We start from the raw sequence: 27509 nt of genomic DNA, 5'->3' as shown, positions 1-27509 counted from the left end.
AACCCAAGCAAACACGGGGTGAACATACAAACTCCTTGCAGATGTTGTCCATGGTGGGATTTGACCCAAGCTAACCACTGAGCCACTGTGCTGCCTGAGTAGTCTTAAAAGCTGCTATACATTACCATCTTTTCAGTTAGCCATTAAATGGTATAAACCACTGAGGACTCCAAAATGTATTTATTTTTTTCAGACATGTGACTTATAATTATAACAGTATCTAAAATCAAAGCCTACAATATGCAAATAAATATTTACAAAACATTATGTTGCACAAAAGGTATTAAATGATGTCTCAGACAAGCATTTCATCAGCCGAGGAAGCAATACCTGAAATAGGTAACGCAGAAAACACAAACAGACACATCTACATGTCGATAACCAGGAGTAATGGCTCTGAATTTTCCTATGCAAAAGTTGTCACAATCAATCCTTTTGCATTAACTGTGAGCATATTATATATCAGTCAACCTGTTTATCCAGGTACATTGCATGCTGAATTACAGTCAGGTGGGGGCAGTTTGGGTTTAACGTTCCTGTGGATGGGAATGACAGGCACCACCATTATACTAATATATCCGAATACTTAGAAATATCTGAGAGCAGGTAGGCTTTACTGGAAGGGTACATGACCTGTCACTTTTTTTAGCATATTATAGAGGACCTTTCAATGTAAACTGCGTCCTTCCTCCAGTTGTTGCTTCTCCACTGATTTTTTCTTTTCCTTCTATGCACCACTGTTCCAAAGTTTTGGCCCCCGGTGAAAAAAGATGCACCTATTTTCCTTCATCCAATTGGAACTTCTCTGTGGGCATTTGCATTTTCTCCTCTGATGCTGACCAATCAAAATATGGCCTTGCCTGCAGAGAAGTTCTGTGATACACTCCCAATTGGAAGAAGGCAAAATTTGCATTTTATTACCGGGGAGCGGGAGGGGGGGCATAACTTTGGAATGAAGAGGCACAGAAGAAAAAGAAAATCTATTCCAGAATCAATGATCAGTCATCGGAGGAGGTACTCAGTTTAAAAAAAAATCAGGGTAAAGTCTTATTTAAGGGGTTATTCCTATCCCTGACAATCATGCTGCTGTACTACCTTATTACTCCCATAGAAGTGAATAGCAGTTACAGAGATATTGTAGTTCAGTTGCGCAGTCAGGGGGACAACAACTGTCTAACAAAAAACAACATAATTGTTATATGTCTTAGGTCTACGATTTGTTCAAAAATCTGATTTATGCTATGGCTTCACAGAAACTTTGCCCACAAACTTTTTGCATAGTCAAAGTTTGCTTGGTGTCACTGATACTTTGCAGCGCAATACAAGTGAATGGGCTGGCATTGCATCCGCAAATGGTAATGTGACCGTGACCAACAAGTCTAATTAAGTTGAATCTCATCAGATTGTATGCAAATGGCTTGTCGCAGTACCCTCAGAGTCGCTGTGTAGCATAGTAAACTTTGGTTGCGCAACAGGTATCTTAGCCAAAATCGATATGTAGTCCTATCCTATAAGCGTAGCATAAGTGTAGCCCTATCTTAAAGGTGCAGACTTAAGCGTGCTTTACACGCTGCGATCTTGCTAGCGAGATGGCAAGCAATCGTACCCGCCCCCGTCGGTTGTGCGACATGGGCAAATCGCTGCCCGTGGCGCACACCTCGCTTACCCCCATCACACGCACTTACCTGCCCTGCGACGTCGCTCTGGCCGGCGTACTGCCTCCTTTCTAAGGGGGCGGTTCATGCGGCGTCACGCGGCAGGTGTCCAATAGAAGCGGAGGAGCGGAGATGAGCGGGACGTAACATCCCGCCCACCTCCTTCCTTCCGCATTGCCGGTGGACGCAGGTAAGGAGATGTTCGTCGTTCTTGCGGTGTCACACACAGAGATGTGTGCTGCCGCAGGAAGGATGAACAACATCGCTAATAAGAAGAAAACGATTTTTTGTTTCAGGACGACCTCTCCGCGGCAAACGATTTTGACCGCTTTTGCGATCGTTTAAGGTCGCTCATAAGTGTCACACACTGCAATATCGTTAATGACGCCGGATGTGCGTCACAAGCACCGTGACCCCGACGATAATTCATTAACGATATCGTAGAGTGTAAAGCCCGCTTTAGATATGGACACCTCGTCCGAATCCTGCTTCACCTTTTATTGAGCCTTTTACAAATGGTAGGAGAAGACTGCCGTAAATTTGTCATCATTTGCCCATCAGGTATTTCTTTTGAACTCCATTTTTTTTCCAAATAAACATGGAAATTATATTTTAAAAAACCCCCCAGAAGTGGTTATCAGAGAAGAACAAAGCATTGAAATGGTTTCTCTCCGACATCCCCAGTTCTTTACTGTCAACAAAAAAATGGTAACTCTTCCTCCATCAGTATTAGACTGTTTGCCAATCCCGGTCTACTTTAAAACCATTAAATGGGTCGCTCTCAGTTTCTCAGATTCCTACAATTTTCAGCAGGGTGCGCGTAGATTTGGCAGTGCTAAGATCTTTCTCTTTTGATCCTTTGGGTGGCCATAATAATCATATTTTTTAAGAAACATGTCAGGTTTTGAGCTATCCATCAGCTCTGAGCAATAGTAGCATTCCTGCCAATAGTCGCACAATATAGAAAAGCATATGGCATGGTATTGTGACATATCAATATACATTCACAACATTCACAACATACTAAAATTCTGAAATGTGAATATTTTTGATGAATTTTATAATATAGCATACAATAGAAAACCTTCACTAAATGACACCTGAATAGTAACAAAACGTACAATGCATGTGTTACCATATCCAGAATAAATAACCAGCGGCATTTCATTAATTCTTTCTTCCAATGGCCACTTCTGACCTCTGTCATTCTATAATATACATACACACGAGCTTTACATAGCGGATAATATTATGCTGTTGTCTCCAGCTTGTTATAGTCTCCTCCTGGTCTCACTGTCAGCTGCACAGATTCGTCTTCATTTGGGGTTCTCCGGAAACTCGCCTGCATCCGTAGCTTCAGTTCAGGATCTGGACAGAACAAGTATTCATAGATAAAACTGGCAAGAATGCTGCCCATCAATGGACCAACCCAGTAGATCTGTTGAGAAATTGAGAAATTGAAATGCTTGTTAAAAAAATTTCATGGTTCAGTTAATAATCCAGTTAACTTGTCCATATGAGTGGCTTTGCCTGGTAATACGACACGTTCTATTCTACAGGAGCTGAGCAACAGTATTATAAAGGACAACCAGTATGGATGGACCACTGTACCTAGGTAAACAATAAGAGGATTAGTGATGAGTGGGCACTACCATGCTCGGTTTTTCTGTACTCGTAACTAGTGATGACCAAGCACTACCTTGCTCGGGTGTTCGGTACTCGTAACTAGTGATGAACGAGCACTGCCATGCTCGGGTGTTCGGTACTTGTAACTAGTGATGAGCGGGCACTACAATGCTAGAGTGCTCTGTACTCGGAACTAGTGATGAGCGAGCACTACATACTTGGGTGCTTGTTCCTCGTAACTAGTGATTAGCGAACACTACCATGCTCGAGTGCTCAGTACTGTAAGATTTTCTTTGAGGTCTTTCGGAAATATGCTCGAGTTCTCCATTTGCTTTCATTATACTTGGTACTTGAGTTGAGCCTGTCCAAGCGTCTGACTGCTCGTTACGAGTATCGAGCACCTGAGCATGGTATTGCTCGCTCATCACTAGAGAGGACGCAACTCATGTGGGGTCACAGCAGTCTAATTGTGCCGATAAGACAAAAAATGGATGCTAAAGATTACCCATCAATGTTATAGTCCTCTAAAAGACCTTTAACCTTCCTACTAATTATCCTGGGAAGGAACAGTGCAATATTATTTTGACCGCGTAGAGCTGCAGAGATAGAGCTGAATGTAATCATCAGAATCCCTCCACCACTCATAATAATAGTTCAGATAATTATCTTTTTAACTTTATTTTCAAAAATAACAAAAAAGAAGATTATATATTCACTAGAGATCAAACTTTCAGAACAACACACAATTTCCTAAATGTTAAGGTCATTGTGTAGTCCTATGTGATTATATCCTAACATGAGTAAACTAGCAGTATTTTAAGCTTATTTCATAAATTGAATTTATTCTACAGCACATAATAAAAATGTAAATGAGATAAATGTAAAAAAATACGAAATAAAATCAAAATTAGAAAAAAACTTTCAGATACCTGCAAGGTATTGGTGTTAATCTGGCACCTGGTGCTAATTTCCTTAATTATCTGACAAACCCTATTTAACTGGCAGCCTTAAAGGCCCAGTCACACTAAACAACTTACCAGCGATCCCAACAATGATACAACCTGATAGGGATCGCTAGTAAGTTGCTAGGAGGTCGCTGGTGAGATGTCACACTATAGTGACGCTCCAGCGATCCCACCAGCAACCTGACCTGCTGCGCTTGGTAACTAAGGTAAATATCGGGTAACCAACCCGATATTTACCTTGGTTACCAGCACACACAGCTTAGCGCTGGCTCCCTGCACACCTAGCCACAGTACACATCGGGTTAATTACCCGATGTGTACTCCAGCTACGTGTGCAGAGAACAGGGAGCCGGCACTGACAGCTGAGAGCGGTGGACGCTGGTAACGAAGGTAAATATCGGGTAACCAAGGAAAGGGCTTCTTGGTTACCCGATGTTTACATTAGTTACCAGCGTCCGCAGAAGCCGGCTCCTGCTGCCTGCACATTTAGTTGTTGCTCTGTCGCTGTCACACACAGCGATGTGTGCTTCACAGCGGGAGAGCAACAACTAAAAAATGGCCCAGGACATTCAGCAACAACCAACGACCTCACAGCAGGGGCCAGGTTGTTGCTGGATGTCAGACACAGCGACATCACTAGCAACATCGCTGCTACGTCACAAAAGTTGTTCCTTAGCAGCGATGTGGCTAGCGATGTTGCTTAGTGTGACGTGGCCTTAACTTTCCAGTTTGCATTGACTTTGCAAAAATGGTGTACCGTTCCAAAGTGACTGAAACCCATCGGCAGCAGGTTGTCCAGATGAAGGCCAAAGGGGTGACCCTATCAGCCATAGCAAGAGAAGTTGATCTTTCCAAGTCTGTGATTTTGAGAATATTGCATCTCTACAACATCACAAACTCTTTCAAGTCCCCCCAAGAAGACTGGTCGCCCACAAAAGACAAATGGAAGGGAGGACAGGATAATGCGGAGACTCTCCATGGGCAATCGTTTCAACACTGCAGTTGGAATTGCTCGCCAGTTCAGCACTGAACAGGGTAAGGATCTGTGTTATCATACAGTGTCACAATGTTTAAGAGCTTTTGGACTGAAAGCCCACTCTGCAGTGATCAAACCTCTCATTAGAAGAAAAAATCAAAAGGCTAGATTCACCTTTGGTGAGGAGCATGTTGTGTGTACAGAGGGGAATTGTTTCAAAGTTCATTTTAGTGATGAGAGCAAGTTTCATTTATTTGGGTCTAATGGGAAACATTATATTTGTCGACAAACTGGGTAAAACTGAACCCAAAGTGTATTAAGACGTCAGTGAAAGGTGGTGGAGAAAGTATCATGGTTTGGGGAATGTTTTCTGCAGCAGGAGTTGAACCTCTCAGACAGCTACATGGCAGAGTGAATGCAAGTGTGTATCAGAACCTTCTTTAACAACACATGGTTCCTCATTTGTGTTCATCACTCAATCAGCCAGCAATTTTCATGTATGACAATGCCCCCTGTCACACAGCAAAACGGGTAAAGCAGTTCCTTGAAACAGAAAATACTGATACATATGGACAATGATCGAAAGCATACTGCCAAACTGGTTACAATGTGGCTTAAAGACAACAAAGTCAATGTTTTGGAGTGGCCATCACAAAACCCTTATGGGCGTCACAGTGGCTCAGTGGTTAGCACTGTAGTTTTGCAGCACACCTGGGCCCTGCAGCCTAGGGGGTCCAAAAAAATGACCAGTGCTACTAAAGACTTGCAATAATTGGGTGCCCTGTGTACTTACTTTGTGTTGCTGACAGATTACATAGAAAAAACCTAGTGACAGATTCCCTTTAAAAAAAAATGACATTTTTAGGACTGTTAAGAGATCAACTTGAAAATTCTGTATGTTACAACTTACCCAATGATTTTCCCATCTGCTAAACACAATACTGGTTGCGAGTGATCTGGCTGGGTTCATGCTGGCTCCAGTGTACTGAATCTGATGAAGACAATAAGATGAGTCATTTATTGAATGAAACAGGAAGCACAGTAGTGATACCAAATACTGGACAAAACTCACTTTGAGCTGCCGCTAGCAGAAGTCGTCCAACAGCAGCTTTTTTCTAGTTCAAGTTGAGTATGGTCATGAGTGCTGTGTGTGCAGCGTATAATATATATAATATATAATATGATAATATAATATATAAGATGCGTAAAATTACAAAGAATTTGTTCATTCTCATCTCTATATTCAGTGACATGTAAAAGTTCAGGCACTCCTGGTCAAAATTACTGTCATTGTGAACAGTTAAGCAAGTTGAAAATGAAATGATCTCTAAAAGGCATCAAGTTAAAGATGACACATTTCCTTTGTATTTTAGGTAAAAAAATAAATAAACAAGTAGTCTTTTACATTTTAAAATTAACAAAACAGAAAAATAGGCCGATGCAAAAGTTTGGGCATCCTTTGAGATTTATGTGGTCAGATAACTTTGACCAAGGTTTCGGATCTTAATTAGCCTGTTAGAATTATGGCTTGTTCACCATCATCAGCAAAGGGCAGGTGATGTAAAGTTCACAGCTTTATAAAAACCCAGCCTCCTCTATCCTTGTGCCAAAAAACAGCAGCCATGCGTTTTTCTAAGCAGCTGCCTAGCACTCTGAAAATGAAACTGGTGGAGGCCCACAAAGCAGGTGAAAGTTTTAAGAAAATAGCAAACAATTTTCAAGTTGCCCTTTCCTCAGTTGGAAATGTAATTATGAAATGGCAGTTAACGGGAACAGTGGAGGTCAAAATAAGGTCTGGAAGATCAAGCTAAATTTTGGTGAGGGCTGCTGGAAGTATTGCAAGAGAGGCAAACCAGAACCCCCACCAAACTGCAAAAGACCTTCAGGAAGATATAGCAGACTCTGGAGTTGTGGTACATTGTTCTACTGCTCAGAGACACCTGCACAAATATGGTCTTCATGGAAGAGTCATCGGAAGAAAACCTCTTTTGCAGCCTCGCCAAAAAATGTAGCTTCAGAACTATGCAGCAGAACATCTAAACAAGCCTGATGCATTTTGGAAACAAGTCCTGTGGACTGATGAGATTAAAATAGAACTCTTTGGCCACGATGATCAAAAGGTTTGTGTGGAGAAAAAAGGGCACAGAATTTCAGGAAAAGAACACATCACCAACTATTAAGCATAGGGTGGATCAATCATGCTTTGGGGTCGTGTTGCAGACAATAATAATAATATTTATTTTTATATAGCACCAACATATACCGCAGCACTTTACATACAACATCAACACTGTCTCTATTGGGGCTCACAATCTAAATTCCTTATCAGTATGTCTTTGGAGTGTGGGAAGAAACGTGAAAATCTGTAGGAATCCCACGCAAACATGGGAAGAACATACAAAAATCTCCTTGCAGATGGTGTCCGTGGTGTGATTTGAACACAGGACCCCAGTGTTGCAAGACTGCAGTGCTAACCACTGAGCCACCAGCCACAGGGAACATATCACAGGTAGAAAGAAGAATGGATTCAAGGAAATTTCAACAAATTCTTGATGCAAAGATAACACCATTTATAGAAAATGCTGAAGTTGAAAATAGTATGGCTTCTACAGATGGATAATGATCCTAAAGACACATCAAAACCACAATAGACGACCTCAAAAGGCACAAGCTGAAGGTTATACAATGGGCCTCACAATCCCCTGATCTGAACAGCACTGAAAATCTATGGCTAGACCTCAAAAGAGCAGTGCATGCAAGACGACCTAGAAATCTCTAGAACTGGAAGACTTTTCCAAGGAAGTATGGATAAAAATCCATCAAACAAGAATTCAAAGATACTTGTCTGGCTACAAAAAACTTTTACAAGTTGTGATACTTGCTAAAGGGGCTGCTACTAGGTACTAACCATGCAGGGCACCCAATTTACTTTTTTTGTTTCTTAAATGTAAAGATGAAAATATTGATATTTTTTGCCTAAAATACAAAGGAAATGTGTCATCTTTAATTTTATGCCTTTTAGAGATAATTTCATGTTCAATTTGTTTAACTGTAATAGTAATTTTGTAAGTGAATTCAGAGTTAGATCCTGTTCACATCAGGCTATTATCCATTGTTTGACATACATCAAGAAGAGCTTCCAATGTATCTCACTATATACCAGTATACGCATGCTGGGGTATACAGATGTTACCGTCCTTATATTATCTTGATTTTGAAATTCCAATTACTCGATTTTCAAAATTCCAACTTCTCATAAAAATAATTTGATACAATATTGGACTGGCTGCTTAAAATTGCAACCATTTGGTAGCCACTCATAGATACTTAGACCCCCTATTGATCATAGTCACAAATTGTAGCATAAAACATTTTTAAAGGTTTCAAAATGTGTTCACAATGTAAAAGTTGAGCCAGTAACTGCAACTTTTAGCATTTTCCAACCACACTACCCAGAAATGAGAGAAGAATGGGAGGAGCCATGGCAGCAAGGGGCTTGGCAACCTCCACCCTGGAAATCTATCAAAGGTTGAGGCATGTATTATGCCAGAAGTGTAAATCAGGGAGATACAGTATAGACATCTTATATCAGAGTATGGCAAGATCAGGTGTTTTTTTTATCAGAGGAAATCTTACTCTACACGTTTTGAGAAAATGAATTTTTTAATTGACGGGCCAAATTTTATAATTCTAAATGGATAGGGCTCCGCTGCGACCATGTATGATCGGCGCTCAGAAATTTTTTTTTTAAACAATATAATACAGATTTCTGGCACACGTGGGAATGTGAGAAAATAATATTTTATTTTGTAATTTCTGCCAAAAGTCACACTGTCAAATTGCCAACGGTTCGGCTCTGGAGAATAGCTTGGTGCCTGGGAGGATTATCCGGTGTGTAGGCTTTGTGGCCGCACAGCCTACACACCGGACAATCCTCCAGGGCACTAAGCTGTTCTCCAGAGGTGCCAGCATATTACCACCTTGCCTTTAGATACTGATTCCCTGCAGCCCTGGCAATTTTGCTGTTTTCTTGCCCAGTAACAAGGCACTCATAGCATTTCTGTTAAAATTTGTTTCTTCAGGGACCTATTCATATTTAAATGTGCTTTGAGGGGCCTATATATTGGAAACTCCACAAACATGACACCATTTTAAAAACCATAGCCTTCGAATACTTAAAAATTCCTGTCAGGAATTTTTTTTAACTCTTCAGGTGCTTCACAGGAATTAATTCAAGGTGAATAATGGACCACACAATTTGTTACCAAGTTTCTTCTGAGCGCGCTGATTCCCCACATGTGGTCAGAAACCTCTGTTTGGTCAAATGTCAGGGCTTGGAACGGAAGGCGCACCATTCGAATTTTGGGACAGAAATTTGGCTGAAATAGATTGTGGGCACCATATCGCATTTGTGGAGCCCTGAGATGCCTAAACAGCAGAAACCCTCTCCAATTACTTCATTTTGGAGACTACACCCCTGAAGAGTTTTATCTGAGGGTTGAGTGAGCAGCTTGAACCCACAGGTGCTACACAGGTCATCATATTAAAAATTTCCATTTTTTTTCACGAAAAGGTTGCTTTGGCCCCAATGTTACACTTTTGCAAGATGTAATATGAGAAAGTGGTCCACAAGAAGGAAGAAATCGTCGGCACTCACAGTAAAAGTCCAAATCTGTTCTTTATTCGTTCCATACAAAAGAGTAAAAAAACAAAAATACCACGAGCAGCCAGGACAAACTCAGTGGCTTGTTGACCGGATCCGGCTTCCTCCTCCCTGGCACCAACATTTGGCACAAGGCGGTGTTGCACACCCATATCTCTTTTGATTTATTCAATATGAGAAAGTGGACCCTACAGTTTATTATCCACTTCCTTATGAGTGTGACAATGCCCCACATGTGGTCAAAAACTTCTGTTTGGACACAAAGCAGGACTCGGAACGCAAGAGGCACCATTCGGTGTTTGGAATGTAAATTTTGCTGGCATAAATTTCAGAAACAATGTCTAATTCATTTGCAAGGCCCCTAAGGTACCAAAACAGCAGAGACCCCCACAAATGACCCAATTTTGCAAACTAGACTCTTCAAGGAATTTATATACAGGTGTATTGAGTAGAATTTTTTAAAATGTGATGTGAAGAAAAAAAATAATTTTTTTTCAACTAAAATATTGTTTTAGCTCCAAATTTGTAATTTTTACAATGGGAAATAGGAGGAAAAAAGACCCCATAATTTTGTACGCAATTTCTACTGAATGCGAAGATACCCCATATGTGGCCAAAAACTGCTGTTTGAATACATGGCAGGGCTCAGAAAGAAAAGTGGATTTTTAAATTTGGCTGGAATAGATTATTGACGCCATGTAGCATTTGCAGAGCCCAAAATGCCAAACAGCAGAAACCTCCACAAGTGACCCTATTTTGAAATCTAGACACCTCAAGGAATTCATCTTGTGGCATACCAAGAACTTTTCACCTACAGGGGAGTCACAAACTTGTATAAAATTTAATCTAAACTGATTTCTAAACTTTTATAAAAATTTAATCCAAACTAATTTGTAATATACTATCATTAAAAATTCCCTCTCGTTCCCTAATTACACTTACTTATTGTATTTTTTTCCTTACTTCCTCTCTGATGACACTTCATTTGAGAATCCCAGTGCATGCTGGAATACTGAAACAAAAAGTCATCAAGGGAAAACGGCTGCAGTAATTAGTGAGGCTCGTTTCAGGGGCTGTGCGATGTGCACAATGACAGTGCACTCTCTGTTATCAGCTCAGATTAGTAGTAATGAGCCGGCAACACAGCGGTGCCAGAATACCCCACGTACAGAGACCAGTGACACCCCCACAAGTGACATCCCTGGTGAATGCCGGGTATTCTGACACTACTCTGTTGCCAGCTTGTTACTACTGATCTGAGCCAACAACAAAGAATGCGCTGTCATTGTGCCTACAGTCTATGCCCCCTGATGAAGCTTTGTTTGAGTACACCAACATGCACTGTGAATTCTCAAACAAAGCATCATCAGAGAAAAAGTAGGAGAACAAAATAGAATAAAAGTTAAATAGTGTTGTTAAATAAGAGGAGGGAATTTTTAATGCAAGTATATTAGAAATTAGTTTAAATTATGGCTCTAAAAAGATAGGGATTTAGATGGATTGCAGACACTGGGGTAAAGTTATTTTCTGTGATGAAGACCCCTTTAGACAGCTTTGAACATCTGGAATAATAATGATCCAGAGAAGAAAAGGGGAGTGCTACCATGAGTTTTGTGTCATGCCAACAGTATAGTCTCCTGAGATCATTTGTAACGCCCCTGTAAACGGGTCGTTACAGGGTATTAAATGTTACCCCCATTTTCCCGGGCAGGAGGAAGAAGGGTCCCCACAACACACACTAACATCACACTGGCAGGAAGGAGTTAACAGCATTTGCAGCATGAAGTTTGTTCTGAGTCCATGACTCATCCTGTCTCCTTAATGAACAGGTGGCTGGACACAGGCAGGTCCCCATGACAACCAAGGGGAGGGGGGCCTGAAGGAGTGAGTTTAGTGCAGAGCACACAGAAGTTTTGGGCAGAACGTCAGAGGCTGCAAGGGAGAGCAGACGTCCAGAGAACAGCTCCTGTGGAGGAGATGCCACGAGACCAGGGCTGATAACACCTAAAGGAGGGGAATGGAGCTGAGGACTGGGGTTCCCTGGAGCAATTTGTACCCGGTGGCGGTTGTGTTAGGTCCGCTACCGGCGAAGAGAGGGACAGAGAGGCGGCGAGTTCCCAAGATGCTCTATGCCAAGGGGACGGCACTAACGCACCGAAAGGGAGAGACCCCCAGAACACCTCACCGGACACCCCTTCCTCCTACCTGCCCGGGACCGACCAAAGGCTACAGGCGGCGAGGACCAGCACCCGGGTGCGATGTGAAACGGACTTTAAATAAATAACAACTGGAACCGCACACCGTGACTGCTGTGAGTAATGCCGCCGCCCTGTGCCCCCGGTGTCCCTGAGGACTGTTGCCCTGGGTCTCATTAACCTCCCGGGGCTCCCCCGCTCCACCCGTGGGGAGCGATTCCATCCGGCTGCCCGTAACACCTGCCCCGGAGAGAGATCGCGCAGCGGCGGCTTAACACCTGGCCGCAAACCACGGGTGGCGCTGCAAGCACCCCCCGTCCCCGTCCCGTACCGTTTCCTGGGGAAGAGCGATGGCAAGCCCCCCCCCCAGGGACCCCGTTACCCTCCTTCCGTCCCCTTTGTAATACCGGACTGACGGTCGGACTTTCCTTTTTATTGAAACCCGCCGGGGGTCACGGAAGCCAGGTCGGGCCACTCACAGCCTGACCCCGAATACCACTGGCCCGGTGACCGTGCGAGCCCTGCAAGCCCAGGCGTGGGCGTTTCACATTCATGTGTGGGGGTTTTCCTAGATGGAGTAGGCCCACATATAATTTTGACTATGAAGAATTGCATGAAACATGCTCCATTTGCAACTTCCCCCCATGATCCAAAAGTAAACAATGATTTTCCTTGCATAATGAAGCCATGTCACAACACAAATCTAAAAGGCTCGTAGAACAAAATATTTAAATTTTGGGTCAATCACCAAGAAACTCTCAAGATCTCAATCCTCAATAAGTACATGCTCAAAAAAAAATTGCAGAAATTGTGATAAACTCCAAGCACTGATTAGGTAAGAATGGGAGGTCATCAGTCAGGATTTGGCCCAGAAGCTTAGCGGATATCGAGCATGTCAGGGCAAATTGCAGAATTCTTGAAAAATATGTGAACACTGTAAATATTGAGTCTTTGTATAAACTTGATGTATTTGTCAATAAAGCTATAATAAAAACTTGTGAAATGCTGAATGGTACTTCAGTAAGCATAGAAAAACCTGACTAAAACATCTAAAAACACTGAAGCAGCAAACTGTGAAAACTGAAATTTGTGTCAGTCTCAAAACTTTTGGCCACAACTGTATTATTAATTTATGGTAAGTAGTTTAAAACTGGAAATACATCTTCCTTCATTACTTAAGGCAAAGTCGAAGGTGAATTAGATACTAAAAGCCAATCTATCTACCGTATCTTCCGGATTATAAGACGCACCTTTTCCCCAAAAACTGGGGGTAAAATGGAGGTTCATTTTATAATCTGGTTATGGCTTAATGGAGCGGCGGTGGTGGAGCAGGGTCACAGGAGGCAGGGTCGCCAATACTGAGGGCTCAGAGGAGTGGGTGTCACTACAATGGTGCGGCTCAGGAAGATCATAGGACCGAGAGTCGGCAATGCAGCGGGTGCCATTGATCTGACAGCGGTCTGTGAGCTCCATTGAATCGCGCCCAGTTGATGCGATGGACTTCAAGAAAATGGCCGCAGAGTCCAATCTGTACATGCGTCGCCTCCGCGGCTATTTTTTTGCAAGTCAACCTTGTCAACCGCGGGCAATTCAATGGTGCCCGCAGTTAGCTGGCAGATCGATGGCGCCTGCCGTCGCAACACCCCCGAGCCTGCAGTATTGCCTACACTTCATCCACTGACCCTCCTGAGCCACGATAGCTCTTCCTCCGAGCTCGCAGCATCATGGACCCTGCCTCCTGTGACCGTCCTGAGCCACTCCACCACAGCCGCTTCCCCCTAGGATTGTAAGATGGACCATTATTTTAACAGTAAACACTATTTTGTCCTATTTTACTTCACTAAATATGGGGTGTCTCTTATAATCCAGTGCGTCTTATAAAACAAAAAATACGGTATTTAATATTCTAATTGCTTTTCTAAAAACGTTCCCTCTCTACTCTAACTTCTGCCTTTTTTTAAAAAAATATTACTTCCCTGATGTTTTGTTTGGGAATCCCAACTTCATGCTGGGATACTCATATAATTCATCATCAGGGGGCTTGGGCTGCGATCATTGCTGAAGCTATCCCCTCCTTCAAATAAAGCATCATCAATCCTTTTCATGGGTGGGGCTAGTTCCTGTTCTACTGAGCATGTCCTGGTTGTCTAATCGAAAGCATGCTCATTATGAGCCTCCTACTCGCTGTACTATTTTTCTTTGAATACTCCCTGAAATTGACCTCCCTTGGCTGCTCTAAAAAGGAGTCTCAAGCCTTTAAGAAAGTGTACTGTCAGTGTGCATTGAAAAGAAGAGAAGGCCGAAAGCAGAGAGAACAGAGACCACTTCTCCAAACACTGGTGACATTCCTTTTAAGGATGGTGACGCCGTTTTCGGCAGTTCTCACTGAGCATGCTGTGGAATTGACAACCAACACATGCTCAGTAGAGCGTCGTCTAACTTAGCCCCTGAAATGGACATTACTGATGACGCTTTGTTTCAGGGTACAGAAAGCAGCTGTAGTAGTGACCCCAACCTCTGCCCCTGATGACGTTATATTTGAGTATCCCAGCATATGTGACGCCCTGGATCCCAGGGGTTACAGGTAATAACACCTACCACATTCCACACACACACCCCCACCCCCCTGTGAGGTCACACCAGTCACCCGAAAGGGAGACCTGATGCCTCCCTCAGGGCCAGTAGGGCACACCAGGTGGGCGGAGTCAGGCAGAAAGGCACGCCCACCGAGGAGACTACTGGCCTGAGGCAGGAAGTACAAAGAGTCTAGTTGTAGAGAGTGACAGTGACAGGAGGTGAAAAGGAGAGAAGCTGTCAGGGACCCGGGTTGGAGCCTGGGCCCCTTGGAAAACGTCAGGCAGGCACATGGTGGTCGCCGTCTGCAGGAGTACCGGTACAGCAACCGGCGGAACTGTAGGGACCGGGCCAGGGTTGGAGAACGCTGACCCTGAACCGGGGAGTCAACCGTGTACCGGAGCACCAGAAACCGGGTACTCAGACCCCGTCCTAGCTTAGAAGCCACTGAGTCTAGGCAAATTGACTGATTGCTGGCTGGACCTCACGGGTTCATCCACACCCAAAGTCCCAAAAGAAGGCAAAAGCCCACCGAGACCGGGTGAGCGCCACCGCCAAGGGCCAAACACCCGACGGGCCAGCTCCTGCGGGCAACTGAGGGCTCCTCCGGTAGCTCCACGCCGGGGAGCGGGCTACCATTGCTCAGGCAGGGGAGCCGAACAAACCACAAACAGAGGTGCACGGGAAAAGGGGCCGCCATCAACCTCACAGGGGACACGAACAGCCGGCTGCGGGACCCGACCAGACCCGAACTTTGGTTTACCAGTGACTCTGAGTGTGAATTAATTGTGAGTATACCAGTGCCATCCGGGCACAACACTGCACCGCAGCACGGGACCCTGCACCCTGACAACAACACCAGCGCTTCAGCATCCCCAGTAGCCCCGTCCCCTCCACCACCGGGCCCCGGGACATACCGCCCCTACCCACGGAGGGGCTAACATCTAGGCTCTGGCCACAACACCGATCCCGGTCGAGCCCGCATTCACTCCAGCCGCAGCGGTGGTGCATCCCGTCACCACGACCCGTGGGTGGCATCACGACCCGTTGGACGACAGCGCAGCCCTCCCTGGCTGCGCGCCTCGTCCCATCACCACCACCACCACCCCACTGCCTCTCCCCTTAAACAGAGCGACGTGGGCCCCGGTCCGGAGGCGCTCGTGCCACCGACAACCCGAGACCGGACCTCGAGCGGCTCGGCCCGAGCAAGCGGAAGAAGCGGCAGGGCCCCTTTCAGGGCGGTACACATAAGGCCACTTTACATGCTTCAATATCGGTACCGATATCGCTAGCGTAGGTACCCGCCCCCATCGGTTGTGCGACACGGGCAAATCACTGTCCGTGGCGCACAATATCGCCCGGACCCATCACACTACTTACCTGCTCTTCGACGTCGCTGTGACCGGTGAACCGTCTCTTTTCTAAGGGGGCGGTCCGTGCGGCGTCACAGCGACATCACTAAGCGGCCGCCCAATCAAAGCGGAGGGGCGAAGTTGAGTCGGACGTAACATCCCGCCCACCTCATTCCTTCCGCATTGTGGGCGGTGGCAGGTAAGGTGAGGTTCCTCGCTCCTGCGGCGTGACACGGAGCGATGTGTGCTGCCACAGGAGCTACGAACTACATCGTACACGCTGCAGCAGCGATATTTGAGAAGTGACCCCCATGTCACCGATGAGCGATTTTGGACGTTTTTGTAACGATCCAAAATCGCTCCTAGGAGTCACACACAACGAGATCGCTACAGCGGCCGGATGTGCATCACAAAATCCATGACCCCAACAAGATCGCTGTAGCGATCTCGTAGCGTGTAAAGCCCGCTAAACACTGGGGCTCTCAAATGAAACGTCATAGGAAGAAAATAGAAAAAAAAAAGCAGACAGGAAGTTACAATATGGCATAAAGGAAGGGAATTATTAATTAAAGTACATTAGAATAATGATTAGATTATTCAAATAGATATTTACTCATTTTTAGGTATTTAATGTTATATTTACCTTTAGTTTCCGACCATTGCTTTTAATATTTTACACTTATAATCCTGCTTGGTTTAGGAAGAGGTAACAAGTATCAGTTTTAAATGAGGTCAACATAAAAATCACATTCCATTGCTGCATGCTTGTGTAACTGGTTACTAGTAGGACTATATGTACAAAAAAAGATTAAAAAAAAATCACACAGAACTGCTTTTACAAGAGTTTAAATTGTATCTACAGCCTACACTAAGGGGATGGGCTGAGCTACACGAACACCAGACAGGAAACTAGATCAGGTAACGTGAGTAAGGTGTGTAATATGTTACTTGTCGGGCTTCTAGATTTCTTCTGAACTCATATTGACATTTCATAAAACTCACAATCGTTGCACTAAAGGTTTATTGTTACACTGAACAAAAATATAAAGGCAACATTTTTGTTTTTGCTCCCATTTTTCAAGAGCTAAACGCAAAGATCTAAGACTTTTTCTATGTACAAAAGGCCCTTTTCTCTCAAATACTATTCACAAACTTGTCTAAATCTGTGTTAATGATCATTTCTCCTTTGCTGAGATAATCATCAATATCACAGGTGTGGCATATGAAGATGATGATTAGACAACATGATTATTGCACAGGTGTGCCTTAGGTTGGCCACTCTAAAATGTGCAGTTTTATCACACAGCACAATGACACGGATATTGCAAGCATTGAGGGAGTGTGCAATTGGCATGCTGACTGCAGGAATGTTAATTTTTCTACCACAAGCCGTCTCCAAAGGTGTTTCATAGAAATTGGCAGTATATCCAACCAATCTCACAACTGCAGATCCCGTGTAACCACACCAGCCTAGGACCTCCCCATCCAGCATCTCCACCTACAAAATTGTCTGAGAATGGCCATCCGAGAATGGCCATCCGGACAGCTGCTGCAATAATCGGTTTTCAAAACCAAAAGAATTTCTGCACAAACTGTTTGAAGCCATTTCAGTGAAGCTCATTTGCTGCTCGTCATCGGGGTCTCCACCTGACTGCAGTTTGTTGCCGTAACCGACTTGATTGGGCAAATGATCACATTTGATGGCGTCTGGCTCATTGGAGAGATGTTCTTCATGGATGAATCCCGGTTTTCACTGTACAGGGCAGATGGCAGACTGAGTGTATGGTGTTGTGTGGGTGAGCAGTTTGCTGATGCCAATGTAAGGGGTGGACGGACCCCTTACAAGGAGGCGCAGTTTTTCCCCCCTGAAGATACCCCACGCTGGGGAAGATAAAGCTGTTAATATTAATGTATTTTTACTGTATAGATTTGTTTCCCCTAGAGGCCGGGTGGGACGGCTGTCCCCATAGAAACAGTGCAGGAGAGAGGAGGAGCCGGCAGCTTGAGGGGGAGGGAGAGAGAGTGCTGTAAGGGAAAAAGTGTGAGTTTGAGTTAGTTGATTCCGGGACGGGGGAGAAGGAGCAACGGGGGCAGAGTGTGGGAGCTATGGTGGCAGCTAGCAAAAGGAAAGAAAAGGAAAGTGTCTTAAACGGTGAAACAGAGTTGTGTGGGTCAAATCTGCGGTAGCCGGAGCGGGAGCCCAGGTGAAGGAGACTAGAAGTAGCCGGGCAAGGTCCCCTGAGAAGAGAAGACAGGAGCAGTTTTTCCCCGGCAGGAATTGTGATTGCGTGTTACAAGATCCGTGCATTGAGTCTGTTGTGAAACTCTGTGCAATAAACATGTCGTTTGGTTCAACTGATCTCCGCCTGCAAAGTCTTCCTGCGTCTGACAGCGTGCTCTCTTCCACCACATTCTGCCCCACAGAACAATCCCCTGTCCCAAAAGTGGCGGCTGAGCCGGGGGTTAGCCTGATAGAAAAAGGGGCCACGACTACAACCCCCGAGGCACCCCCGGCACCCCGTTACACCAAGATTGTGAATCGAGTGGCCCATAGTGGCGGTGGGGTTATGGAAATCAGTGAATTCAGTGTTTTAACCCTTATATTATGCTGTCCTTAGATTACATACCAAAAACCTGCTAGCAAATTCTCTTTAATGATTTATCCTAAGGACAGGTCATCAAAATTATTGTAGTAAAACAACCCTTTAACGCACCTCAAAGTACATGTGCATCCTGAAATCTCATCTCTAAAGGTCAGTGCAAAAATGTCAGACACCCCAGCAAATCCAACAGTTCAAATTACAAGTCAGTAGTATTTGTTACCGTTGATATGCATTACATCATGGAACATACGTAGCATAGTGCTTTCTATTTTTACTAGAAATGATAATCCAAATGTGATCACTGAACAGAGCCTTATTAACAATTCCTAACTTAAAATTAACCTTATTTCATAGAATATGTGTTATAAAGTGTGACGCCCTGGCAAAACCAGGTAGTCACAAACAGTTCACATCCTCCTTGTCACCATCAGAAACCCACACTTAGGCATAACACACAGCCATTAAACCCTAGCCACCCCCCTCATGATAATAAGGACACACCAGTGTGCGGGATCAGGCAGATGAGAACGCCCACCTAGGGGTCCTGAGGTATAAGAGGCGGGAACACAGCAGATAAGTTTTGACAGTTGGAGTGTGGAGAGCTGACAGCAGTGTAGTCAGGTGTCGTAGCCCTTGGACTACCTGGCTAGGTGGCAAACAGTGAGCAGGGCCACAGGAGACGGAGATCCGGTCACGGGAGACCTAAAGTGGACAGGGCAGGGTTGTATCCCACCGGTACCGACAGTGGGAATCCGGTCCGGAGGCCGTGCACAGTCGGGGTGCCTGGACCCTAGGGCGAGGAAGGTTGCAAGCCCCTCTCCAATTGTCCAGCTGGGGGCAAGGTTCCAGACTTTGTCCCATTAACTGCCCAGGTAGAGCGAAAATAAAGCCCAACGCGAGGATATGGTGTCCGTCAGAACCCACTGAGATCCCAAGGGTCAGCTTTCGCGGGCCACAGCTCCCAACACATACAGAACTGGGAGTGGCCTTCTCTGTTCCATGCAAAGTCGTCCAGAAGGAAAGACAAACACAAAGTGCAGGAGGAAGGGATACCTGTTCATTAACCTGGGTGCGGGACCCGAATGCACCCTTCTAAGGCAGCCGGCCACTGGCAACTTGGTTTACTACTGGACTTGTGTGAAATTACTGAACTTTGAGTACACTATTGTCCCCCGGTCCAGCCCGGCGCCACCTCCAGCAGCCATCATTCCCGTGTTCCATCCTCGGGCCCCAGGACTACACCTCCTCTACCCGTGGAGAGGATCCCACCTTGCTGCCCGCTCCATCAGCCCCAGGCGCCCCATCACCAGGCAGCGACGGTGCCATCATCCCTCACCGCAACCCACAGGTGGCGTCACAGACACAACAACTCCCCTGTAAATATCCCCTTTCTGATGGTTGTGAAGACAGGTGGCCGTGAGAGCCCGGGTCCGGCCATCACTCGAGCCGTAGCAGCAAACCTGGATCTGAGCAGGCCCCCAAGAAAAGGAAGCGTCAGCGGCCTTCGCCCGCAACAACCTAAGCCTGGCGTCACGAACAGGATTCCTACCCCATCTGCAGATGACGTGCGCCTTGATTTAAACCCCGTGAACCGTAGAAAAATTTGGAACGGCCGACATCTTGCCCGCCATCTTTGGCTCCAAAACAACAGCACCATCATCTTCTTCCCCGAAAAAGGCGCAAAGTTGAAGCCCCGCACCCTGGGAACGAGGGCGGAAGCTGGTATCTCCCAAGACAAGAAGTGCAAAGGACAATGGGTCCCGCGAGACTGCTGTCGAAAAACCAGGGGGAAGGCAGGAAGAGTGGCATGTAACTAGCACTGTAAAGTGCAGGGACGCCAGGACTCTGCAGAAACCCGTTCCTGGACACCAACGCGGCACGATGTGTCGGAGGATCCAGGCCAGGGGTTCCCGGACTATGGAACTCTTGGGGTGGACTGGCAGGTGAGGGACTTTACCCAGACATTGCGAACGCCCCCAGGAACCCAAAACGGTGTGCACTTGGAATTAGCGGTGGCACCGAGGGTGGGTTCAGGTGTTTTGGGTGGCGGGTGAAAACGGGAAATGTAGATACATGTTTTCATTTACTGCAACGTTCAAGTAATGTGCCTCCCATAAGGGATGAAATGTTCTTATAATATTTTATATATTCTTATTACTTTTTCTATTTCTAGTTGCTGCAAAAATAAACGTCAGTGGCCGGACAGCCCGCGGACGGGCTGTATTCAACCAAGGGGGAGTGTGACACCCTGGCAAAACCAGGTAGTCACAAACAGTTCACATCCTCCTTGTCACCATCAGAAACCCACACTTAGGCATAACACACAGCCATTAAACCCTAGCCACCCTTCTCATGATAATAAGGACACACCAGTGGGCGGGATCAGGCGGATGAGAATGCCCAACTAGGGGTCCTGAGGTGTCAGAGGCGGGAACATAGCAGATAAGTTTTGAGAGTTGGAGTGTGGAGAGCTGACAGCAGTGTAGTCAGGTGTCGTAGCCCTTGGACTACCTGGTTAGGTGGCAAACAGTGAGCAGGGCCACAGACGACGGAGATCCGGTCACAGGAGACCTAAAGTGGACCGGGGCAGGGTTGTAGCCCACCGATACCAACAGCGGGAATCCGGTCCGGAGGCCGTGCACAGTCGGGGTGCCTGGACCCTAGGGTGAGGAAGGTTGCAAGCCCTTCTCCAATTGACCAGCCGGGGACAGGGTTCCAGACTTTGTCCCATTAACTGCCTAGATATAGTGAAATGGAAGCCCAACACGGAGGATAGGGTGTCCGTCAGAACCCACTGAAATCCCAAGGGTCAGCTTTCGCGGGCCACAGCTCCCAAAACATACAGAACCGGGAGTGGACTTCTCCGTTCCATGCGAAGTCGTCCAGAAGGAAAGACAAACACAAAGTGCAGGAGGAAGGGACACCTGTTCATTAACCTGGGTGCGGGACCCGAATGCACCCTTCTAAGGCAGCCGGCCACTGGCAACTTGGTTTACTACTGGATTTGTGTGAAATTACTGAACTTTGAGTACACTATTGTCCCCCGGTCCAGCTCGGTGCGCCACCTCCTGCAGCCATCACTCCCTTGTTCCATCCTCGGGCCCCGGGACTACACCTCCCCTACCCGTGGAGGGGATCCCACCTTGCTGCCCCGCTCCATCAGCCCCGAGTGCCCCATCACCTGGCAGCGGTGGTGCCACCAACCCTCACTGCAACCCACGGGTGGCGTCACAGACACAACAACTCCCCTGTAAATATCTCCTTTCCGACGGTTATGAGGACGGGCGGCCGTGAGAGCCTGGGTCCGGCCACCACTCGAGCGGTGGCAGGGAAACCGAATCCGAGCAGGCCCCCGAGAAAAGGAAGCGGGAGCGGCCCTCACCCGCAACATAAAGCACAATATTTGCAGCCGGTAGTCTCCATTATTCTTTATGTGGCAATACATCTTAAGGCCACTTTACACGCTGCAATCTCGCTAGTGAGATCGCTAGCGTGCGTACCCGCCCCTATCGGTTGTGCGTTACAGACGAATCACTGCCCGTGGCGCACAACATCGCTCGGACTCGTCACACTACTTACCTGCCTAGCGATGTCGCTGTGACCGGCGAACCGCCTCCTTTCTAAGGGGGTGGTTCGTTCGGCGTCACACCGACGTTACTAAGCTGCTGCCCAATAGAAGCGGAGGGGCGGAGATGAGCGGCCGTAACATCCCGCCCACCTCCTTCCTTCCTCATTGCCGGCGGCCGCAGGTATGGTGAGGTTCCTTGTTCCTGCGGTGTCACACATAGCGATGTGTGCTGCCGCAGGAACGACGAACAACATCGTACCTGTAGCAGCAACGATATTTGTGAACTGGACAGCGTGTCAACCAGCAACGATAAGGTAAGTATTTTTGCTCGTTAGCGGTCGCTCGTACGTGCCACACGCAACGGCATCGCTAACAAGGCTGGATGTGGATCACGAATTCCGTGACCCCACTACATCGCTGTCGTTGCGTGTAAAGCGGCCTTTAGACAACTGTTGACCAATTGCTAGTTACCCCATACACATGCTGGTGTAGCTCCGCATACGTGCTCAATAAGGAGAGGAGGAAAAATGCTGTTGGCAGCTTAATTGCTTTCAGAACAAATAACTGGGCGTGTTGAAATTCAATATTCCTGATCCTTACTTTTAATTTCAGCAGATGTCCAGGGATAGTCAAGATACCCCCATACACATTAATTGGTTGGCCACTCTAACTGAAATCAGTGGGTTTAGGCAACATTCATTGAATGAGTATGACCTCCGCCTTCAGTATAGACCACTATTCCACCTATTCCAATGTATCTATTAAAATTGAAGGGTACACTTACTGCAAACAGATGTCCAACGGTAACAGATAAGCCAATGATGAGAGGAATGGGCACTTTGATATCACTTCTTTTCTTATCACATGACGCAAATATTGTAAAAACCAATTGGAATGTGATGATTGTTTCCACCAGAAGGGCCTGTCCATGGGAAATGGTGGCATGGTCCTGTAATCGGAAAATCATGGCATATACAGTATATTATGAGTATGTTATAGCTGTAGCTTATATTAGGCTTTTTTATATGATTTTTATCAGAAACACCAGTTGATTCTAGACTAGACCAGAAGATGCTGACCCATCTTTATCTGCTTATTGTGGAGGCAAATTCCATGTTCTATAACGGACAAGTCCACGTCCATAAAAGTTTGACATGGGCTCATGACAACAATAGTGCAGGAATTTTTATAACTTGAATTCATAGAAATTTAGACCGCTAGATAAATGAAATTTGCCCAAAAAATGCCATACGTTATGATGGTGTGTGTGCTTTTACATAAGTGGAACTGTGTGGATCAGTGCTCAACCTTGTGAGGTACAGAAGTGTATCCAGTGGGATTAAACTTCCAAAAACTTCTATTCTGCAATATTAATGCTGTTCCTAAAATCAATCAATAGTTTATGCAATCACAATTGTGATCATAATGGCAAAGAGGTTCTACACTAATTTATTTAGTTGTCTATTGAAAACAATGGCACAGAGACAACAAATCCATCGGAAGAAGATGACTACTGGAGCTCATAAATGTAGAGCCCATACAATTAGGGTTGCGACAGGAGATACCCATGATTCAGTCATGGTCGCCAGCACCAGCTTCCTTTCCTGGGCGTTCAGTACTGACGTAATATATGAATAACAATGGAATGACAATGTGGGATTTCCTCAAGATCACAGAGATCTGGTATCGTCAACTGTGACCAATTTTACTTTATGCTGAGCAACAATATAAAAAAAATATTTATAAGGGAAAAATAATTATTCTTCTAAATATAATAACTATTTGATATTTTTTTAATTAGGTTTAGCAAAATATTCTGGTATTATAAAAAAGGTCTGCTATTATTCTAGAGACAGCGCCACTCCTGTACGTGTGTCGGGAATACAGTTCAATCTCATTTACATACATGAATTTCTGGGGGAAAAGAAGACCCTCTCTTAACTGTTATGCATTTAACTATCTTAGCCGAGAATGACATGAGGTTTATAGAAATGAGAATGAGAGCTAGATGGATGGATAGATAGATAGATAGATAGATAGATAGAGGGATAGATAGATAGATAGAGGGATGGAAAAATAGATAGATAGATAGATAGATAGATAGATAGAGGGATAGATAGATAGTGGGATAGATAGATAGAGGGATAGATAGAGGGATAGATAGATAGACAGATAGATAGAGGGATAGATAGATAGAGGGATAGATAGATAGATAGATAGATAGATAGATAGATAGATAGATAGATAGATAGAGGGATGGAAAAATAGATAGATAGGTGGATAGAGGGATAGACAGATAGTGGGATAGATAGATAGATAGATAGATAGAGGGATAGATAGATAGATAGATAGATAGATAGAGGGATGGAAAATTAGATAGATAGATAGATAGATAGATAGATAGATAGATAGATAGAGGGATAGATAAATAGATAGAGGGATAGATAGATAGATGGATAGATAGATGGATGGATAGATAGATAGATGGAGAGATAGATAGATAGATAGATAGATAGTTGGATAGAGGGATAGATAGATAGATAGATAGATAGATAGATACAGTGCCTACAAGTAGTATTCAACCCCCTGCAGATTTAGGATTACACATTCGGAATTAACTTGGCATTGTGACATTTGGACTGTAGATCAGCCTGGAAGCGTGAAATTCACTGCAGCAAAAAAGAATGTTATTTCTTTTTTTTTTTTTTTTAAATTGTGAAAAGTTTATTTAGAGGGTCATTTATTATTCAACCCCTCAATCCACAAGAATTCTGTTTGGTTCCCCTAAAGTATTAAGAAGTATTTCAGGCACAAAGAACAATGAGCTTCACATGTTTGGATTAATTATCTCTTTTTCCAGCCTTTTCTGACTAATTAAGACCCTCCCCAAACTTGTGAACAGCACTCAAACTTGGTCAACATGGGAAAGACAAAAGGAGCATTCCAAGGCCATCAGAGACAAGATCGTGGAGGGTCACAAGGCTGGCAAGGGGTACAAAACCCTTTCCAAGGAGTTGGGCCTACCTGTCTCCACTGTTGGGAGCATCATCCGGAAGTGGAAGGCTTATGGAACTACTGTTAGCCTTCCACGGCCTGGACAGCCTTTGAAAGTTTCCACCCGTGCCGAGGCCAGGCTTGTCCAAAGAGTCAAGGCTAACCCAAGAACAACAAGGAAGGAGCTCCGGGAAGATCTCATGGCAGTGGGGACATTGGTTTCAGTCAATACCATAAGTAACAAACTCCACCGCAATGGTCTCCGTTCCAGACGAGCCCGTAAGGTACCTTTACTTTCAAAGCGTCATGTCAAGGCTCATCTACAGTTTGCTCATGATCACTTGGAGGACTCTGAGACAGACTGGTTCAAGGTTCTCTGGTCTGATGAGACCAAGATCGAGATCTTTGGTGCCAACCACACACGTGACGTTTGGAGACTGGATGGCACTGCATACGACCCCAAGAATACCATCCCTACAGTCAAGCATGGTGGTGGCAGCATCATGCTGTGGGGCTGTTTCTCAGCCAAGGGGCCTGGCCATATGTTCCGCATCCATGGGAAGATGGATAGCACGGCCTACCTGGAGATTTTGTCCAAGAACCTCCGCTCCTCCATTAAGGATCTTAAGATGGGTCGTCATTTCATCTTCCAACAAGACAACGACCCAAAGCACACAGCCAAGAAAACCAAGGCCTGGTTCAAGAGGGAAAAAATCAAGGTGTGGCAGTGGCCTAGTCAGTCTCCTGACCTTAACCCAATTGAAAACTTGTGGAAGGAGCTCAAGATTAAAGTCCACATGAGACACCCAAAGAACCTAGATAACTTGGAGAAGATCTGCATGGAGGAGTGGGCCAAGATAACTCCAGAGACCTGTGCCGGCCTGATCAGGTCTTATAAAAGACGATTATTAGCTGTAATTGCAAACAAGGGTTATTCCACAAAATATTAAACCTAGGGGTTGAATAATAATTGACCCACACTTTTATGTTGAAAATGTATTAAAATTTAACTGAGCAACATAACTTGTTGGTTTGTAAGATTTATGCATCTGTTAATAAATCCTGCTCTTGTTTGAAGTTTGCAGGCTCTAACTTATTTGCATCTTATCAAACCTGCTAAATCTGCAGGGGGTTGAAGACTACTTGTAGGCACTGTAGATAGACCTACAGAACCCACCCTGAATGTGATCCTTCCTACAGTCCCTACCCATCATCTGCACAGTGTCAGTCCCTAGTGTACACTTGCTTTGGCAAAACTAATTTGTATTTCGTCCTGCCAATAAAGTTGATTTGATTTGATAGATAGATAGGAGATAAATAATGCATAGATACATAGATAAATAATGGATAGATAGATAGATAGGAGATAAATAATGCATAGATACATAGATAAATAATGGATAGATAGATAGATAGGAGATAAATAATGCATAGATACATAGATAAATAATGGATAGATAGATAGATAGATAGAAAGAAGGATAGTTAGATAATGGATGGATAGATAGTTAGATAGATTGATTGATTGATAGATAGATACATGATAGATAGATGGATGGACTTATAGATAGAGGGATAGATAGATAGATAGATAGATAGATAAGACTTTGCTTTGGTTATCGAGCAGAATAATTAGGCCATTTACTTTGTAATTACAAGTTATTTTCCATGATTTCGAAGGTCATCCCATTTACCTTGGTGATTCCAACCGGCCATTTATCTTGTGGTGTAATGAGAGCGATGACTCCAGCTCCAGCAATAGCGGCCAGACATTGAACAACGATGTAAAAAACTCCTTTGGCCACTGATATTTTTCTTGTACATATCATAGCCACTGCCACCGCCGGGTTCAGGAAAGCTTCACATATGTGTCCAAAGCAATGAATCAATATAGCAATGCTGAGTCCAAAGCAGAAGGCGATATGAGTCTCACTGGGTCCAGGTATGTTCAGCCCTGCTGTTGATCCTAAACTTATGACCAAAAAAAGGAACACAGCGAGGAATTCTCCAGCCATGGAGGTCCAGAACTGTCTTGTCCATATTCCCTTGAAGGCCGTCATCTTTCGCGCACAGTGCTTAGAAGACACTGATGAGTAAGTGAATAAAACTGTAGGAAGGGGGCTTGGGTTTTGTACAAGAGCAGTGAAACAGGTTGAACAAGTGGTGACGTGTTGTTGATACGGCCCCTTTCTTTTAGACCAGAAACTTCTTGCAAAGAAATACCTTTTTTTTGTCTATATCTTAAGGAATGTACTGCGATCCTTCAAGAGAAGACATGTGTAAACATGGATGAGAGGGGAAGTTGGATCCTAGGGGGGTTAGCATGTCTCACTCTTGA

The 27509-nt window shown here is 44.9% G+C and overlaps 1 protein-coding gene across 1 annotated transcript; it reads right to left on the bottom strand.

The window, feature by feature from the left end:
• Positions 1-219: 219 nt before the first annotated feature.
• On the bottom strand, positions 220-27231 carry LOC142244094 (aquaporin-4-like). The gene is made up of 4 exons (XM_075316291.1): positions 26866-27231; positions 22962-23126; positions 6133-6213; positions 220-3093 (listed from the first exon to the last, which is right to left on the bottom strand). The coding sequence occupies exons 1-4, from the start codon at positions 27229-27231 to the stop codon at positions 2905-2907; spliced, it is 801 nt and encodes a 266-aa protein (XP_075172406.1). The 3' UTR covers positions 220-2904.
• Positions 27232-27509: the final 278 nt, after the last annotated feature.

This window comes from Anomaloglossus baeobatrachus, chromosome 6 (assembly GCF_048569485.1).
Source record: "Anomaloglossus baeobatrachus isolate aAnoBae1 chromosome 6, aAnoBae1.hap1, whole genome shotgun sequence".
Classification (NCBI taxonomy): domain Eukaryota; kingdom Metazoa; phylum Chordata; class Amphibia; order Anura; family Aromobatidae; genus Anomaloglossus; species Anomaloglossus baeobatrachus.
The sequence above is the reverse complement of the archived record's forward strand: the minus strand, read 5'-3'. Positions and strand labels throughout refer to the sequence as shown.

Coding starts and splice junctions, on each gene's coding strand:
- LOC142244094 (XM_075316291.1), bottom strand. CDS start 27,231: ATGACGGCCTTCAAGGGAATATGGACAAGACAGTTCTGGACCTCCATG. Junction 23,127..26,865: donor GGCCGGTTGGAATCACCAAG/GTAAATGGGATG, acceptor TTCCGATTACAG/GACCATGCCACCATTTCCCA. Junction 3,094..6,132: donor GCAGATGGGAAAATCATTGG/GTAAGTTGTAAC, acceptor ATTTCTCAACAG/ATCTACTGGGTTGGTCCATT.